Source organism: Neophocaena asiaeorientalis, unplaced genomic scaffold (assembly GCF_003031525.2).
Source record: "Neophocaena asiaeorientalis asiaeorientalis breed wild unplaced genomic scaffold, Neophocaena_asiaeorientalis_V1.1 scaffold449, whole genome shotgun sequence".
In the NCBI taxonomy this organism is placed as follows: Eukaryota; Metazoa; Chordata; class Mammalia; order Artiodactyla; family Phocoenidae; genus Neophocaena; species Neophocaena asiaeorientalis.
This window is the reverse complement of record NW_020175027.1, coordinates 2,290,567-2,306,348: the sequence shown is the minus strand read 5'-3', so window position 1 is coordinate 2,306,348 and position 15,782 is coordinate 2,290,567. Positions and strand designations below refer to the sequence as shown.

The 15,782-nt window shown below is 53.0% G+C and overlaps 1 protein-coding gene across 2 annotated transcripts in view; it reads left to right on the top strand.

The window, feature by feature from the left end:
* The first annotated feature begins 165 nt into the window (after positions 1-165).
* The window catches only part of TLN1 (talin 1), a 32,054-nt gene continuing 16,437 nt past the window's right edge, over positions 166-15,782 (top strand). The window contains exons 1-20 of one of the 2 annotated variants that reach the window (XM_024762952.1): positions 166-295; positions 6,308-6,475; positions 6,719-6,816; positions 7,081-7,210; positions 7,312-7,464; positions 7,729-7,871; positions 7,981-8,108; positions 8,834-8,894; positions 9,549-9,653; positions 9,981-10,136; positions 10,899-11,000; positions 11,170-11,246; positions 11,474-11,654; positions 11,829-11,942; positions 12,056-12,164; positions 12,354-12,562; positions 12,727-12,825; positions 13,834-14,001; positions 14,192-14,486; positions 15,033-15,199. In XM_024762952.1, coding sequence (XP_024618720.1) covers positions 6,346-6,475; positions 6,719-6,816; positions 7,081-7,210; positions 7,312-7,464; positions 7,729-7,871; positions 7,981-8,108; positions 8,834-8,894; positions 9,549-9,653; positions 9,981-10,136; positions 10,899-11,000; positions 11,170-11,246; positions 11,474-11,654; positions 11,829-11,942; positions 12,056-12,164; positions 12,354-12,562; positions 12,727-12,825; positions 13,834-14,001; positions 14,192-14,486; positions 15,033-15,199 — 2,625 coding nt within the window. In that variant the 5' untranslated portion in view covers positions 166-295; positions 6,308-6,345. Of the gene's footprint in view, positions 338-6,307; positions 6,476-6,718; positions 6,817-7,080; positions 7,211-7,311; positions 7,465-7,728; positions 7,872-7,980; positions 8,109-8,833; positions 8,895-9,548; positions 9,654-9,980; positions 10,137-10,898; positions 11,001-11,169; positions 11,247-11,473; positions 11,655-11,828; positions 11,943-12,055; positions 12,165-12,353; positions 12,563-12,726; positions 12,826-13,833; positions 14,002-14,191; positions 14,487-15,032; positions 15,200-15,782 lie in introns of both variants that reach the window. The other variant, XM_024762951.1, reaches the window with a different exon arrangement.

The window sequence follows — 15,782 nt, the reverse complement described above, 5'->3', positions numbered from 1 at the left end:
CCCCGGGCTAGAAGAAGGAAGGATTAGAGCCTAAAAGGGAACTCCGGCGCAGTTCGGGCGCCTTCTCTGGCTGCGCCGCACCCTCGCTTCCTGCCGGGGAGGGGCTGCCGGTAGTCGGCGGGCTCCCGAGCATCGAGAGCTGGAGCCAGAGCAGCTTCCTGCAGACCCCGCGACCATAGAGCGCGGGCCCAGGGCGCCGCCCGCGGGTGGGGGACGTTCCCGGGACGGAAGTGGCCGAGAGAGTGTCGAAGAGAGGGCGAGGCCGGAGCCTGAGAGCCACCCGGAGAACGAGAGGGTTAGCGGACCAGCGGGCGGGGCACAGAGCCGGGCAGCGCAGGTAGGGAGGACCGGGCGAGCTGGGGCTTCAGGGTGGGGCTGCGAGGCCAGGTCCGGGAGGCGGGTGGGCGGTCGGGGCCGCTGACTCTTCTGCGTCTGTTTCGGGTCCTGTTGGAGAGATCAGCGTCCAGTGTATCTCCGCTTGTGCTCGGAGTTAAATAGGCCGTTTTTCGGGAGCCAGGCCCTTCCTGGGAGCAGATGAGTTTGGGGGAGGGTGAGGAGTGGGTGGCAGTGTGGCGCAGGGCGGGGATCGGCTTTGAGGTTAGTTGATAGCGGGTGAGTAGGAACACATTGGGTGAGTTGCGGATTAGGTGGAGTTGGGTTTAGGAGTTAAGGTTAGCTTTTGGAGTTATAAAACCGGGGTTAAAATTTAGATTTATTAGTGTGAGTCAGGTGCGTTTTGTGTAGGTGAAGTTTGGATTAAGAGCATTATTTTGTTTTCTAGGATGGCCAACATAAGTAAAAGTTAGAGTTCAGGGTCAGGTTAAGGGTCACCAACAGGAACTAGGTTAGAAGTCCAGTTTTAGGGATTAGAGAAGGTTGGCATAGTCAGTATTAGGGATAAACGGAAGGGGTGAATCAGGAATCAAGTGTCAAATGAGCTTTAGGTTTAGGGGTCAAGATTTAGGGTTAAGGTCGGGATTTGGTGCTAAAGGTAAAAATTTGATCAAAATTAGGGATCAGGGATTGGATTCAGGTGTGTGCTAAGAAAGGGATGAGTGTCAAAGCCAGTACTGGGAATCAGGAGACAAAATAGGGTCAGGGTTAATGTTAGGAATCTCGGGCAGTTCTCGGTGTTGTAGTTGAGGTCAGGGTGGTTGACCTCGGGCAGGTAAATTTAAGAGATTGGCAGTAAGTAGATGCCCTTGTTTTGTGGGGAGGGCTCTTATGCCTCTGTAGTCACAGGGGCTTCTTTGGCCCAGAGAAATGACAAACTAATTTCAGGCAAGGGTTCTGGGCTTCAGCTAGAATTGCAAGCATCTGGGATTCCAGCTTCATTCTACTGTCTAAGCCTAGGGCTCTTGCTGTGACCACCACAGTTGAGGGGCAGGGGTTCCTGGACCATGCTGTTTAAAAGATAGGAGATGCGAAAGGGTTAGAGACTCAGGAGGTATACAAGGCTTAGTAACACGTGGGGGACTGCCTAGGGGAGACGGGATGGTGATTAAGGGGGAAGCAGACCAAGGAAACTGCTCCCATGGGAGAAGGGGATGGCTTAATCCTCTGAAAGTTCAGCCCTACTGCCTCCGTCTTCCCTCATTCCCTGGATATTAAACCTTCCCCTCCAACTCTCCTCCCTGGCCCTGCATTTCACACCCTTCAGGCCTACCCACTTACAGAATACTTCCCTTGCCTTTAATGCTCCCGTGTTGTTCACCTTACCATCCATTCTCAGTGTCAATTCTGCCTCCCTTCCCACCCCTGAATCCGCACATCCTTCTCTCATGCAAATCTGAGCTTTCCCATCATTTTAAAGCACTCTCCCACCATTTTCACCCACTCATTCAAGTGCATACCTCCTGGTCATCTGCTGAATACCCCACCACCAGTCCAACACTACTGCCAGGTCTTTACGGTCCCTGCTATGTGCCATTCCCTGATTCTAAGCCTCCTTAATTTCTTGGTCTAGTTATAGTTCCCCTTCCCCCACTGCCCCAAGAGAAAAGAGGAAATGAGACCCAAAGAGGAAACTGGATCTTGCTGATCCCACGCCCAGCCAGGCCACTGACCACACCCCCATTTCACTCCCAGCCTGACCCTGCCACTGACCACAACACTATCCCCTACTCAGCCTGACCCGGCCACTGGCTGCATCCCATTCCCCTCAACTCCATCTTTACTTAGACACTGCCAACGTCCCTTCACTCTCCCCCCATCCCACTAATGTAGCCTAATTTAGCCACTTACCACATCTCTTCTCAACCTCTTGCAGCCTGACTTGGCCTCTGACCTCACTCCATCATTCCCTGTCTTAGCCACCATCCACATAATTATTCTTCCTCTTCCCCCAGCCTGATCCAGTGACTAACTATAGATGTATTTTTCCTACTGTTACCTTCCCAGTCTTTCTTTACACTTTGTCTTCCCCATTTCCAGCCTGATAGAGTCACTAACCCCATCCCTTCTGCCCCTACCTGGCTGCTAACCACATCCCCTAACTGCAGCCTCATCTTCACATTCTCAGCTCCATCTGCTCCTTTCTTTCCCCCTTTCCCAGTTCCTTGCCTAAACTCAAGCTCTCCCAGCCACTCTGAGTGCCTACTGATGACGCGAAGCAATGGGACCCCAGCCTGACTTTGGGCCTTGGTTCCTGAGGACAGACTGTCATCAGCTCCTGTCAGTTCTCCCTCTTAAAATTTGTAATGAGTGATGTCCTCCTCTCCACCTTTCTAACTCTGGCTTCATTACCTCCCACTTGGGCTAATGCAGTGTCTTTACAACCAATCTCCAAGGTAGATGCCAGAGTTATTTTCCTAAAGTTTACTTCTGATTATGCCCCTTCTCTGATCAAAGCCTCCCTTTGCCTCCTGTTGCCCTCCGGTAGGTGAAATTCCGCATACTCCTGCCGAGTTCTCCCCTGCCTTTCCACCCTAACCTTGACTTCCCCATCACTGCTCACTTGCAGGTACCCTGTGCTTCAACCAGCCTGCCTCCTCACTTCCCTGAATGCCCCTCCGTGATTTTCTGCTTCTCCACCTTTGCTTATGCTATTCTCTCTGCCTGGAATGCCACCCCTGACTCATCTCCGGCTGGCTGGAATAGTGGAGAGAGCTTGGGCTTCGGAGTCAGAGACCTGGGTTTGGATCCTGGCTTCACAACTTATTCGTTTGTGTGACTTATTAGCTGTGTGACTTGTTCAAGTTAAATACTTGAACAAGTGCTTAACTTCTTTGAGCCTCAGTTTCCTAATCTGTAAAAATGGAAATACTGACACCTACCTTGCAGGGTTGCTGTAAGGATTAAATGAAATTACACAAAGAAATTGACATATAGTCAATAAAAGATAGATCATTGTTATTTTTTATTATCTTTATTTTTTTTAATCCTAACTTCAAATGACACTTTTCGTGAAGACATTTTAGTCCCCCTTCCCTGACCTAAAGGGATCTCTCCTGTGAGCACATGCCACCTGGTTCTTACCACATCCTGCCTTCTGTAACTTTGTATGTAGCTCATCCACTCTGCTGACCAGGAGCCCATGGAGGGCAGAGGCTAGGGCTTACCCGCCACTGAGAGTTTGGCCCAAGGCCTTCCCATAACACGCCCTCGAAAATGCTCACTGGATGGATGGAAGGAGAATGTCTGTATAATGAGAGGAGAGGTGCTGGGGCCGAGTGCTGTGTGCTTGCCGATAGAGGTGTATTTGTACGTCCCAGCTGTGTGCGTGGGGTGGAGTCCATGGGAAGATGATGTGGTTGTGATGGATCTGTGTAGGGCTGTGTGTTTGAGATAATGTGTATGTAGAGACTGTGTAAGTAGCTTTGTGGGAAAGAGCTCTCTGCATAGGCTGGGGTACATCTAGGGAGAAAGAATATGCATGGATCTGGATGTAGGTGGGGAAGGGTCGTGCTGGGGGAAGTCAGGTCCAGCCCTTCAGCTGCCCAGTCCAGCCCTAAATGAGCCTCCAGCAGCCTGAGGCCGGATATGTCAGTCTCACCCACAACCCTCCCCTCCCTCTCAGCGGTTACAGACTCAGAGGCCAAATTTGGTAACAGACTGAGTGTTACTCCCCCAGCCCTCTTACATTCTGACTCTGTCTTCAGCTTTCTCTCTCCCTTTGTCCCTCTCTGTAACTCCCTGTCTTTCTGCAGCTCCCTTTGTGGGTACCTGCTCTGACTGTATTCTCTATGTACCCCAAATTCCTTACCCCCAGTACATTTACATTCCATTCCTTGCTGGGATTTGACCTCCTGTCCTCTATTCCCCCCCCCCCCACAATTGCCCAACTCCTCTGGAATGTATCTCAGGAATGTCTTGAGGGAGGAGGAGTTCTCTGGGAGGGGGACACGGAGGGGGGAGCATTGTTGCTGTTCCATAAAACATGATAGAAAGGGGAGCAAAGTTCTCAGGCCGGAACAGGAATTGGATAGCTTCTCCCCATACTTCCAGGGGCCTGGTTCTGTGCTATCATCGCCCCCAACTCGCTCAGTTCCCTTTCCTCCCTCACCCTCTTGTAGCCATGTGGATGTCCACTGAGGACCAGCCTGAAAGTGAGGGTAGCCATGACTCAACTCCCTTATCGGGGTCTCACCAGAGGTTTCCGTGCTTGAGGAAGAAGGGGGTGTCCATATGTCCGGAGGAAATGGGGGGAGACATGCAATTTCAGCTTAGGGTCTAAGGTCTTTTCAGTGTGCCCTCAGCTTCGCAGACCTTCCAGCGACCCAACAGCCAGGTCTGTCCAGCTATGGGGAGAGGTGCTCCAGGAATGGGGAAGGGAGTAGAAACCTAGTAGTGGGGAGACTGGGAGAGTCCACTCTTGGGAGTAACGATAGAGGATGAGCTGTGGCTGTTGCTTTTTTGAGACTCTGTACTATTTATAAGGTTAGAAATTGTCTATCATATCCCTGGTCCAGACCTTTCCCACATCTGCCTCCCGCCTCCAGTTTCTACCTAGATTTTCAATCCCTCCTAATCTCTTCACCCTCCAAAAACATACCCCTTGCCAAGTTCCCTGATCCTCAGCTGCTGTTTCCTAACACCCCCACCTCTGCTTCCAGCCTTCTCTCTAGTCTGCTTTCTCCCCTTTGGGGCTAGCAGTTTGTAGAGAGGGCAATGGGCAGGCTAGATTTGCTCACTCTCTTAGGTAAGAGGCACCAATCTCTGTGCGGAGCTGGGTCACATCATCAGCTGCTAGGCAGACGTGTGGTCTGGTACACTCTGCACTGCCTGCCGCCTCCACTGAGAGGTGGTGCCGGGAGGGCTCGGTGAGACTGGTGTCCCTGGCCGCAATGAAAATACTATCAGGAGAGGCAGCTGAGGTGGAGGGCAGAGTTTCAGAAGGACTAACTGAAGATGAGAGAGCATAGGAGGAGTTACAGTGAGAACTGGGTAGTAACTTGGTGACTTAGAAGGAGCAAGGACTGAGTTAGAAGGACTGGGCTCTTTCTCTGACCTGCTTTGAAACACACACACACACACAGACACACACACACACACACAGACACACACACACACGCACACACACACACACACACGCATACATGGTCTGATTCCCCTTCAGCAAAATTAAAGAGTTGATTAGATCACTTCTGAGATCCCTTTGGGTTAGAAAATCATGATTCTAGCTTGACTGCTGGGAAACCAAACATGGGCCAAGCTCCTCTGGGAGGCCCCCAGCACGTCAGGTTAGAGGAAAGCTGAGACAAGTGGGCCTGGATGGATTGAACAGCAAGTGTTTGGCCTCCCTGCCGAACTAGCTAGAGACAGTGTTTGCAGGTCTCAGGAGCCCTTGGGGATTATCTAATATAACGTCTTCATTCTGCAGAGGAGGAGGCTAAAGCTGTGAGAGGGAAGATCATATGATGAGTCAGGGCAGAGCTCTGAAAATTCCAGACGGGAAGAAACCAGCAGGGTATAGTAAGAGACAAAGAGGGAAGAAGACTGAACCAGGAAGGATGAAAACAGGGCAGAGGCGGGGCTGGGAAAGGAGGTGAGCAGGGACAAGGGTAAGAGAGAAACACTTGGAAGAAAAAAGGGAGGCACAGATTCCAGTGCTGGGGGCGGAGCGGTGTCCTCGGGTAACACTGCGTTTCAGACCTGCTTTTGTACCTTGCAGACCAGCCTCTCCTTCAGATGTCTTAGACACCTTAGGCATCCATCTGATGCAACTCATCTTTCATTCTTTAAAATTATTAAATAAAACAAAACCAACTTCACCGCTATCTGCTTTGGTGACTCCCTTTCCTGGGCCTCTATCTGGGGGGCCTCCTCTCCTCCAACAAGGGTGTATTCTAATGCCCTGATGCCACAGGTCAGGTATAGCCAGGCTGGAGAGGAGAAGCCGCCACCATGGTTGCACTTTCGCTGAAGATCAGCATTGGGAATGTGGTAAAGACGATGCAGTTCGAGCCATCTACCATGGTGTATGATGCCTGTCGCATCATCCGTGAGCGGATCCCAGAGGCCCTGTCTGGCCCTCGTGAGTCTGACTACCCAGATGGCTGGGGCGGGAGTCCTTGGTCCCTTCTCATTCCCAGGCTCTTGGCCTTGGGGGATGACTTTCTTGTCCCCCAAGGCTTTTCATCTCTCAGGTCTGTGCTCCTTGGTTCCCTCCCTCCCCTTTAGGCCTCAGATCACTGAGAAAATAATAAGGGGCAGTGGTGCAGCCATTCAGCCATATTGGGGTCCTTATGAGTCTGAGGTGATCCATCCTCTCTTTTAGCCAGCGACTTTGGGCTATTTCTGTCAGACGATGACCCCAAAAAGGGTATATGGCTGGAGGCCGGGAAAGCTTTGGATTACTACATGCTCCGAAATGGGGTGAGTATGACTTCATCAAGGACCACCAATATCCTCTTCCATCACTTCCCTCCTTCCGCTTCCTATTTTCAGCACCCGCATCTGTCGTCTCTGACCTCCCCCATGCCTTCTTTCTATTACAGGCAGTCATAATACCCTGCTTTCGAGCGAGCCACCATAGTCTTCCTTTTAGTAATCTACTTTCCTCCCGCCTCTGGCTGCCTGAAAAGGAAGTAATACCTTTAGCTTAAAGTGGGCCCCTGCCTCCTATTCCTGCCCCAATAGGACACCATGGAGTACAGGAAGAAACAGAGGCCCTTGAAGATCCGTATGCTGGATGGCACTGTGAAGACTGTCATGGTGGACGACTCTAAGACCGTCACTGACATGCTCATGACCATCTGTGCCCGCATTGGTAAGGGGCTAGTGGGGCCGGAGGCTCAGGGGGAGGCCCCAGTTCTGCCAGAAGACCTGGCTGCAGTGCCTGGGATGCTGCCAACCCACCCCCTCCCCCAGGCATCACCAACCATGATGAATATTCACTGGTTCGAGAGCTCATGGAAGAGAAGAAGGAGGAGGTGACAGGGACCTTACGAAAGGACAAGACACTGCTGCGAGATGAAAAGAAGATGGAGAAACTAAAGCAGAAATTGCACACAGATGACGAGCGTAAGCAGAAAGGGACAGAAGAGGGCATTCGAAACAAGCAGGGTGGCAGGGGCAGCCGTTTCTGTGTTATTTACTGAATACTTGCTTTTGCAAGGCACTGTTTAAACACTGGGGATGCATCTGTAGTAAAACAAAGTCCTACACTCACGGAACTTAACATATTAGTGAGAGAGGGTAGGAAATGAAGAAACAAACAAAAAGCCAGAGATTAGATGGCATAGGGGCTCTAGGGGCTTGACATTGAGGGGACTCTCTGTGTCCCAGTGAACTGGCTGGACCATGGCCGGACGCTGAGGGAACAGGGAGTGGAGGAGCACGAGACGCTTCTGCTCCGGAGGAAGTTCTTCTACTCAGACCAGAATGTGGACTCCCGGGACCCTGTCCAGCTGAACCTTCTCTATGTGCAGGTAGGGAAAGGACTTGCCTGGCATGGGGTGGTAGGGAGAGAGGCAGAAGCGCAGTGGGGGTATCTCTGTACCCCAGACAACATTCGCCTCCTTTCGCTGTGCTCTGCAGGCACGAGATGACATCCTGAATGGCTCCCACCCTGTCTCCTTCGACAAGGCCTGTGAGTTCGCTGGCTTCCAATGCCAGATCCAGTTTGGGCCCCACAATGAGCAGAAGCACAAGGCTGGTTTCCTCGAGTGAGTGACCCTCATCCCATACCCTGGCAGGGCCCAGGACTCCCTGCCACTGTGGCCCCAGCACAACGGGCCTGTCTCCATCCCAGTCCTTCTCCCCTGTTTCCTCTTCTCAGGTCCCAGGGTCTGACCCATATGGGTACCTTTTCAGCGTCCATCGTCCATTTGTCTCCTCCCTGGCCTCATGTGGAATATAAATGTAGTCCAGAATCCCTGCCCCTGCCCCCTACCTCTGAAGTGAGCATGTAACTTTTCTGAGGTGCTCTGAAGAATTGTACTGCAATAGCCAGAGGGAAAGTACATTTTCGTCACAGGGAACATCAGATTTCCGAAGTCTCACAGGTCTCAGCCACTGGTGTTTCTCAGAATATCTACAGTTTGGTGTGGCTTTCTCAGCTTCCTACAAGCATGGTCATCCTTCTCGTGAGCTCCTTCTGCCCTTGGTCCCCTAAAGTTGTGCTCTTGACCCTCTTTTCCTGAAGGAATGAGCCTCCAACTCAAGTTCCCTTAGTCTCTTTCCCTGTAAGGAGGGACACAGGCTGTATTCAAGAGTTAGTATGAAGTCATCTCGATTTCAGGGACAATCCAGACTCTAGTCCCTTGAGTCTTCTTTCTCCCCAAAGATAATACTCTCCTAGACATTTCCTTACAACCCTAGGCCCACAGTCCATGGCCCACATAGCCCTGATGCTGTCCACTACATGCTGACCCTCCCTTTTCTGGTGTAGCCTGAAGGACTTCCTGCCCAAGGAGTATGTGAAGCAGAAGGGAGAGCGTAAGATCTTCCAGGTGAATGGGGATGGGGAAAGTGTTTGGGATGACCCGGGAGCTTTGCTGCTTAATCCTACTGACTAAATGGACCCCCGCCCCCTCCTTGTCACCCCTACCTTGCTTCCACCCTCCAAGCTGTTCTCCCACCCCTCCTGCACCGAGAAAGCAGAAAACCTGGGCTTCTGGTCTTCACCTGCACACTGCATCTGCTGTGGAACTCAGTTCAGTAATCTTGTTTTCTTTTCTTTACCTCTAACATGGGATAACTATCTTCCCTGAGTAGGATTGATAGGGGAATCAAACGAGGTGGTATGCCTAAATTACTGTGAAGAGTATATATCTTCGTACAGACGGAAGGTGTTATCCCCACTCTTTGAATCCTCAGCCCAAAAGGCCTTGTATTTGACCTTCTACTTCCTAACCATCCATTCGTGTCTACAGAATGTCTGCAAGTTCCTTAACTGTATCCTTCGCTTCTTGAATAATTGCTTCTGCATATCCTTTATCAGCCCCATCCCCTCACCTTCTCATTTTTTATAGCCTGCATCCCCCTAACTCTTCCTCTGTTCCCATCATGCTCTCCCATCATAGTTCACATCCCAACTTAACTCCTCATCTGCGATATCATCCTCCCCACATTTTGCTAAATGTTTCCCCATTTCATACTCGAAGGCACACAAGAACTGTGGACAGATGAGTGAGATCGAGGCCAAGGTACGCTATGTGAAGCTAGCCCGTTCCCTCAAGACGTACGGCGTCTCCTTCTTCCTGGTCAAGGTGGGTTACGGATACTTCTCTCTGCCCGCCCTTACTTCCACTCTTACCCTTTCCTCTCTGAGTCTCTAACCCTGCCCCCAGTCACATTTCCCATTGTTCCCCAAGAATCTCATTCTCTTCCTTGTGAAAACTTGCCCCTTTGTCAGTTCTCCACCATCACTTCCCTCCTTACCCTGCATTTTCCTTCCCTTTCCCTTTATCCTAACATAGCCTTGTCCCAGGTCCATCCATAGACACCCTGGTTCACCCCTGCCCACCTCAGCACCCCACTGTTGTCTGGATCTGATCCCCTGACCAATAACACCAATGACAACCTCTGCCCTACAGGAAAAGATGAAAGGAAAAAACAAGTTGGTGCCCAGGCTTCTGGGCATCACTAAGGAGTGTGTGATGCGAGTGGACGAGAAGACCAAAGAGGTGATCCAGGAGTGGAACCTCACCAACATCAAACGCTGGGCTGCCTCTCCCAAGAGCTTCACCCTGGTGAGCTGGGGTCTCGGGGGAGAAAGGGCTTTGGAGTTTTCAGAGAAGGGGCAGCCACAGAGGTCTCCCCCGCACCCCTGCTCAGGGGTAGGTGCACTGAATGCAACTCCAGAAAAAAGGAAAACTTTGGAACTATTGCAGGAATGTGGAGATTAGAATAGAGGGGAAACTCTCCTGGAGAATGAGGAAAGCTTAAATGAAACATTTTTTTAAAATCAACAGAACAAAACTGTAGCCAGCAAGCTGAGATCACAGGAAACTTGGGGAGAGGGAAGAAAAAGGTGACAGAAAGAAAAATAAGCCTCCCCTCTTTCAGCAACAGCTACTTACAATAGTTTCCTCCTCTAGCTTTATGTTTTGGCATTATGAATTGAAAACTGATCCCACCTTGAGGAAGTGCCCCACTGAGAAGGGAAATTAGTAAAGGTGGTTTTTCCATTTTGGGTACTAGTACTAATCCTTAACTATGGTCATTTAATGATAAATGATAAATGTGTCCTCCCAATTCAGGGTGAGAGAAGAGAGATTTCCTAAATGCCACACATTTGAAACTGTAGCATAAAGAGCACTCCTCGGAAATAAAATATTTCCCTCCAAGGAAAATAAAGAAATAGGAGATTGAAGAAAGGCTGTTGTCCTAGAGGCTCTTGGCATGGGACGGGGAAGCGCCCCTCATCAGCTCAACCTTGGGCTCCTGCCCCACCCTTTCCCATCCTGGGTGGATTCAGGCTTTCCCACTGAGTCCCTACCTTGTCCCCCTAGGATTTCGGGGACTACCAAGATGGCTACTACTCGGTGCAGACAACCGAGGGGGAGCAGATCGCACAGCTCATTGCTGGCTACATCGATATCATCCTTAAGAAGGTGAGCGCTGCCTGACCCCCACCTTCTCCTTCTCCTCCCTTACCTTGTCCCCAAGCCGGTCCTTTAGAAAGGGGGACCCAAGTTTCAGAAGATGGCTGACTGCGGAATGAAAAGGCTGCCTTCCCCACTTCCCTCTTCTTTAACTCTTGTTCTTTTTTTCTCCCTACAGAAAAAAAGCAAGGATCACTTTGGACTGGAAGGAGATGAGGAGTCTACTATGCTGGAGGACTCGGTGTCCCCCAAGAAGTACGAGGGGAACTGGGCTGACCCCATCCCTTGGGCAGGGAAGGCAAGGCAGAACCCCCAGGGACTGTGGGAGGTGGGGAGTCCTTAGGATGCCTCTAACCAGTCGCAGGCTGTGGTGAGACCTCACGCACCGCCCAGACCATAGGACGTGCGGAGGCTGTAGAGCGGGGTGGGAAGGGATGAGAGGAGGAGGTCCTCGGAGTGCTCCCCGTACGTCCCCTCTCTAGGTCAACAGTCCTTCAGCAGCAGTGTAACCGGGTGGGGAAGGTGGAGCATGGCTCCGTGGCCCTGCCAGCCATCATGCGCTCCGGAGCCTCTGGTCCTGAAAATTTCCAGGTGGGCAGCATGCCACCTGCCCAGCAGCAGATTACCAGTGGCCAGATGCACCGAGGACACATGCCTCCTTTGGTAAGAGTGCCCCCACTGCTGCCATGATTCCGGGCCTAGCCCCCCTTGGCTGGGCCTAGCCAGGAGTTCGGCAGTCTTTCCCGTGTCCCTATTTGTCTCCTTCTCGGCCTCAGGCTCTCTTTTGCCTTCTCTCTCCTCTGAATGTTCCCTGTTACTTCTCTCTTTGACTCATAGACGTCAGCCCAGCAGGCACTCACTGGAACCATCAACTCCAGCATGCAAGCTGTGCAGGCTGCCCAGGCCACTCTGGATGACTTCGACACTCTGCCCCCTCTGGGCCAGGATGCTGTGAGTATGGGATGCAGGAGAGGCCGATGGTGCTGAAGCTGGGACTCCAAGGAGCAGGGTTGGGGTTAACTGCAGCAGAGCAGATCCTGAGGTTTGTTCCTCTTTCCTCTCAGGCCTCGAAGGCCTGGCGTAAGAACAAGATGGATGAATCAAAGCATGAAATCCACTCCCAGGTAGACGCCATCACAGCCGGTACTGCCTCCGTGGTGAACCTGACAGCAGGTAGGCTGGATGCCCAGCCCTCTGTGTGCGGTGGCGGAGGGGAGGGCGAGCATGTGCAAGCGTGAGTGTGACTGGCTCGGTGTGACTGCACCTTGACTCACGGGAGGGACTTCGTGTGTACGTCTCTCTCAGGACGTGTGTGTGACTAACTGCCTGTGACTGGCCTCCTCTTCTTCCTTCTGCCCCCAGGGGACCCTGCCGAGACAGACTACACCGCAGTGGGCTGTGCAGTCACCACAATCTCCTCCAACCTGACGGAGATGTCCCGTGGCGTGAAGCTGCTGGCTGCCCTGCTGGAGGACGAAGGTGGCAGTGGCCGGCCCCTGCTGCAGGCGGCGAAGGGCCTGGCGGGGGCGGTGTCAGAACTGCTGCGCAGTGCCCAGCCGGCCAGTGCCGAGGTCAGGGGCCAGGGGTTGGCACTAGGGAGAGGGGAGGGTTTGAGCCCAAGGAGAAGGGGGTGGTCCATGTTGCGGGATGGAAGGGTGAGACCCATGGGCGTGTAGGACCCGTGGACATGTGGGCAGGGATTAGGCAGCTTCTGACCGGTGTTCACTCTCCACAGCCCCGTCAGAACCTGCTGCAAGCAGCTGGGAACGTGGGCCAGGCCAGTGGGGAGCTGTTGCAGCAAATTGGGGAAAGTGATACTGACCCCCACTTCCAGGTTGGTGACTTACCCAACCCCCAGAACCCCAGCTTCTAGGAGGTAACCTCTGATCCTGAATCCAGCTACTGTCCTGCTACTGTAAATTGACCCCTCAGAGCCAACCTGAACCTCTGTTTCCAGGGATGACACTGGGAACCCCCAGTCCCTTTTTGGGGGATAAGAATTCAGAACCCCTGAATCCAAACTTAACCTGTTAGTTCACCCTTGGCCCTTATTGGTGATACGTTTTTGGCTGCCTGTCATCTTTCCCGTATGTAGCCCTCACCCCAACTTGAGGGCATCTTGAACCCCAGCTTCCAGTCCTGTGGACCACACACCCAGAGGACGCTGTTCCTCTCGCTCCCCCTTCCCGCCCCATGCCCGTCTCCTCAGCTGACTTGTCATCCTGGATTTCCCATGCAGATCTGTGCGCCCAGAGGGGCTGGGGTTCCATCTCCCCCCGATCCCCCCACGGTAACGGCCTCTGGCCTGGGCCTTCCCAGCTTTGTCCTCTCTGAGCCGCATACACTCGCTCTGCCCCCTCCCCTGGCCTCCTGGGGGAGCAGAACATGACGGGAGCTGGGGAGGCACGGCCCAGGCAGGACTTGAGAAAATGGGGTCCGAAGGGTAGTACAGGGACTTGTTCCCAAGACTCCAGGGTGACTGCTTCCAACCAAGATTGAGAAGAAATGGAGAAAAGACGCTGGGGGTGGGAGGGACCCCTCCCTCCATCCCATTGTAACAGCGCTGCCCACCCTCCCTCCCCATTGCTGTCCGAGTGTATCCGCCTCATGCGTTTCTCCCTTTGGTGTAGACACTGTTTCTCTCGGTGTGGGTTTGTTCCTTGGTGGGGGTTCTGTCCCACTTGGTGCTCGAGGCGGGGGCTTGGGGTAGGTTCTGGTTGCTTCTGCGCACACTGTTCTGTGATTGGGGTCGGTGGGACTAATGAAACAGCTCATGCCTCTGAGAAGGTTCCGTGGACCCCAAGCTGGATCTCAGGCCATGCTGACTGCTGTTTTCTCACAGGAGGTGCTCATGCAGCTAGCCAAGGCCGTGGCAAGTGCTGCAGCTGCCTTGGTCCTCAAGGCCAAGAGTGTGGCCCAGCGAACAGAGGACTCAGGGCTTCAGACCCAGGTTATTGCTGCAGCAACACAGTGTGCCCTGTCCACCTCCCAGCTGGTGGCCTGTACCAAGGTGAGCCCCAGAGGTTGCTGCAGCCTGTGCCTAGGGGTGATGCTACCACACACACAAGAGCCTCTCATTTTACCTCTTTGGCCCCCAAGGCCTTACTACCCAACCTAATAACTATTGTGAACACCACAGACACCCCTACCTCACGACTCCTTTCCCTCGCCTACATCTCTGACACTCACTTTGCCCACAGGTGGTGGCTCCTACTATCAGCTCCCCTGTCTGCCAAGAGCAGCTGGTGGAGGCCGGACGACTAGTGGCCAAAGCCGTGGAGGGCTGTGTGTCTGCCTCCCAGGCCGCCACAGAGGATGGGCAGCTATTGCGGGGAGTAGGAGCAGCGGCTACAGCTGTCACCCAGGCCCTGAATGAGCTGCTGCAGCACGTGAGGGCCCACGCCACAGGGGCTGGGCCTGCTGGCCGCTATGACCAGGCCACTGACACCATCCTCACTGTCACCGAGAACATCTTTAGCTCCATGGGTGATGCTGGTAAGGACAGCCCCCCCTGGGAAGACAGAGAATCCCAGTGAGGTTCCCCGAGTCCACTGGAAATTCCTGTGCAGACCCCTCACCCCCTCCACCAAGCACTCAGCACAGTGGGCTGGGTGTTTAATCTCTGAAATCTCCAGTTCCCCATCTGTAAAGCAGGAATATGATACCCGCTCTGCCTTCCTCGGTGTATTTAAAGAACATACCAACGTGTACACAAAAATAGATGGAAAATGATATTATTAAGAGATAGCCATCCCCATTCTACTCCCTAACCCCCAAAATCCTTCACAGAGTCTCTCCTCTCAAGACTACTTACGGAAAATACCCATTGGAGACTGCCCCCCCCGCCCCTCCTCCCATCAAAACGCACCAGGAAATCTTTTCCTTTCCAAGATCCTAAACCCAGGAAACAGTAACTCCAGGGAAATCACTTCAAGAACTGTCCCTAAAAGCCCTACCTACCTTGCCTGCACCACTTTCCTCCACCCCCAACACCCTCTCAGTGTCTCTGGCTCCCTCCGCTGACTGTGCCTACGCTCTCAGGTGAGATGGTGCGACAGGCCCGCATCCTAGCCCAAGCCACCTCTGACTTGGTCAATGCCATCAAGGCTGATGCCGAGGGGGAGAGTGATCTGGAGAATTCCCGCAAGCTCTTAAGCGCCGCTAAGATCCTGGCCGATGCCACAGCCAAGATGGTGGAGGCTGCCAAGGTAGAGAGCCTTCTGTGCACACCCCCAGACTGGGGCCCTGTAGGGAAGTAGAAGGGTCCAGATAGTCACCCTCATTTATGGGAGGCGAAAAGCAGAAGATACAAGAGAACAAATACAGGAGCACTGAGGAAATAAATGCGCCCCTAGGCGGTGAGTGGATGGCACCAGGCTTCCAGCCAGTGTGACTCCCAGAGTCCTTGCTGACTGATAGGAAACTGTACCCTTTTTCTTCCTCTAAGACCAAGGCCTGCGGTTCCTACTTTGCTGCCACCACCTCTCTGCTTCCTGGTCTTCTGTGAATGCACGCGGGCATTCAGTCCCAGGGGATCCGCTGCTAGCAGCACAGAGAAAGACAAGGCGGTGGGACACAGGGACACAAGGGTGCAGAGGACTGTCAGGAAGAAGCCAGTAGATTCCCAGGCTCCCTGGGCTCTGGGGCTCTTCAGTTTGCAGGAGTAACCAGGGCCCCTGCTTTGGTATCCCTGAGATCCCTGCTCTAAACCGCATCCTTGTCCCAGAGAGCCCTGCTCACCCCTATTTGCTAGTGGTGTTTTGTGTTGGGGGGGGGGGGGAAAAATATGGC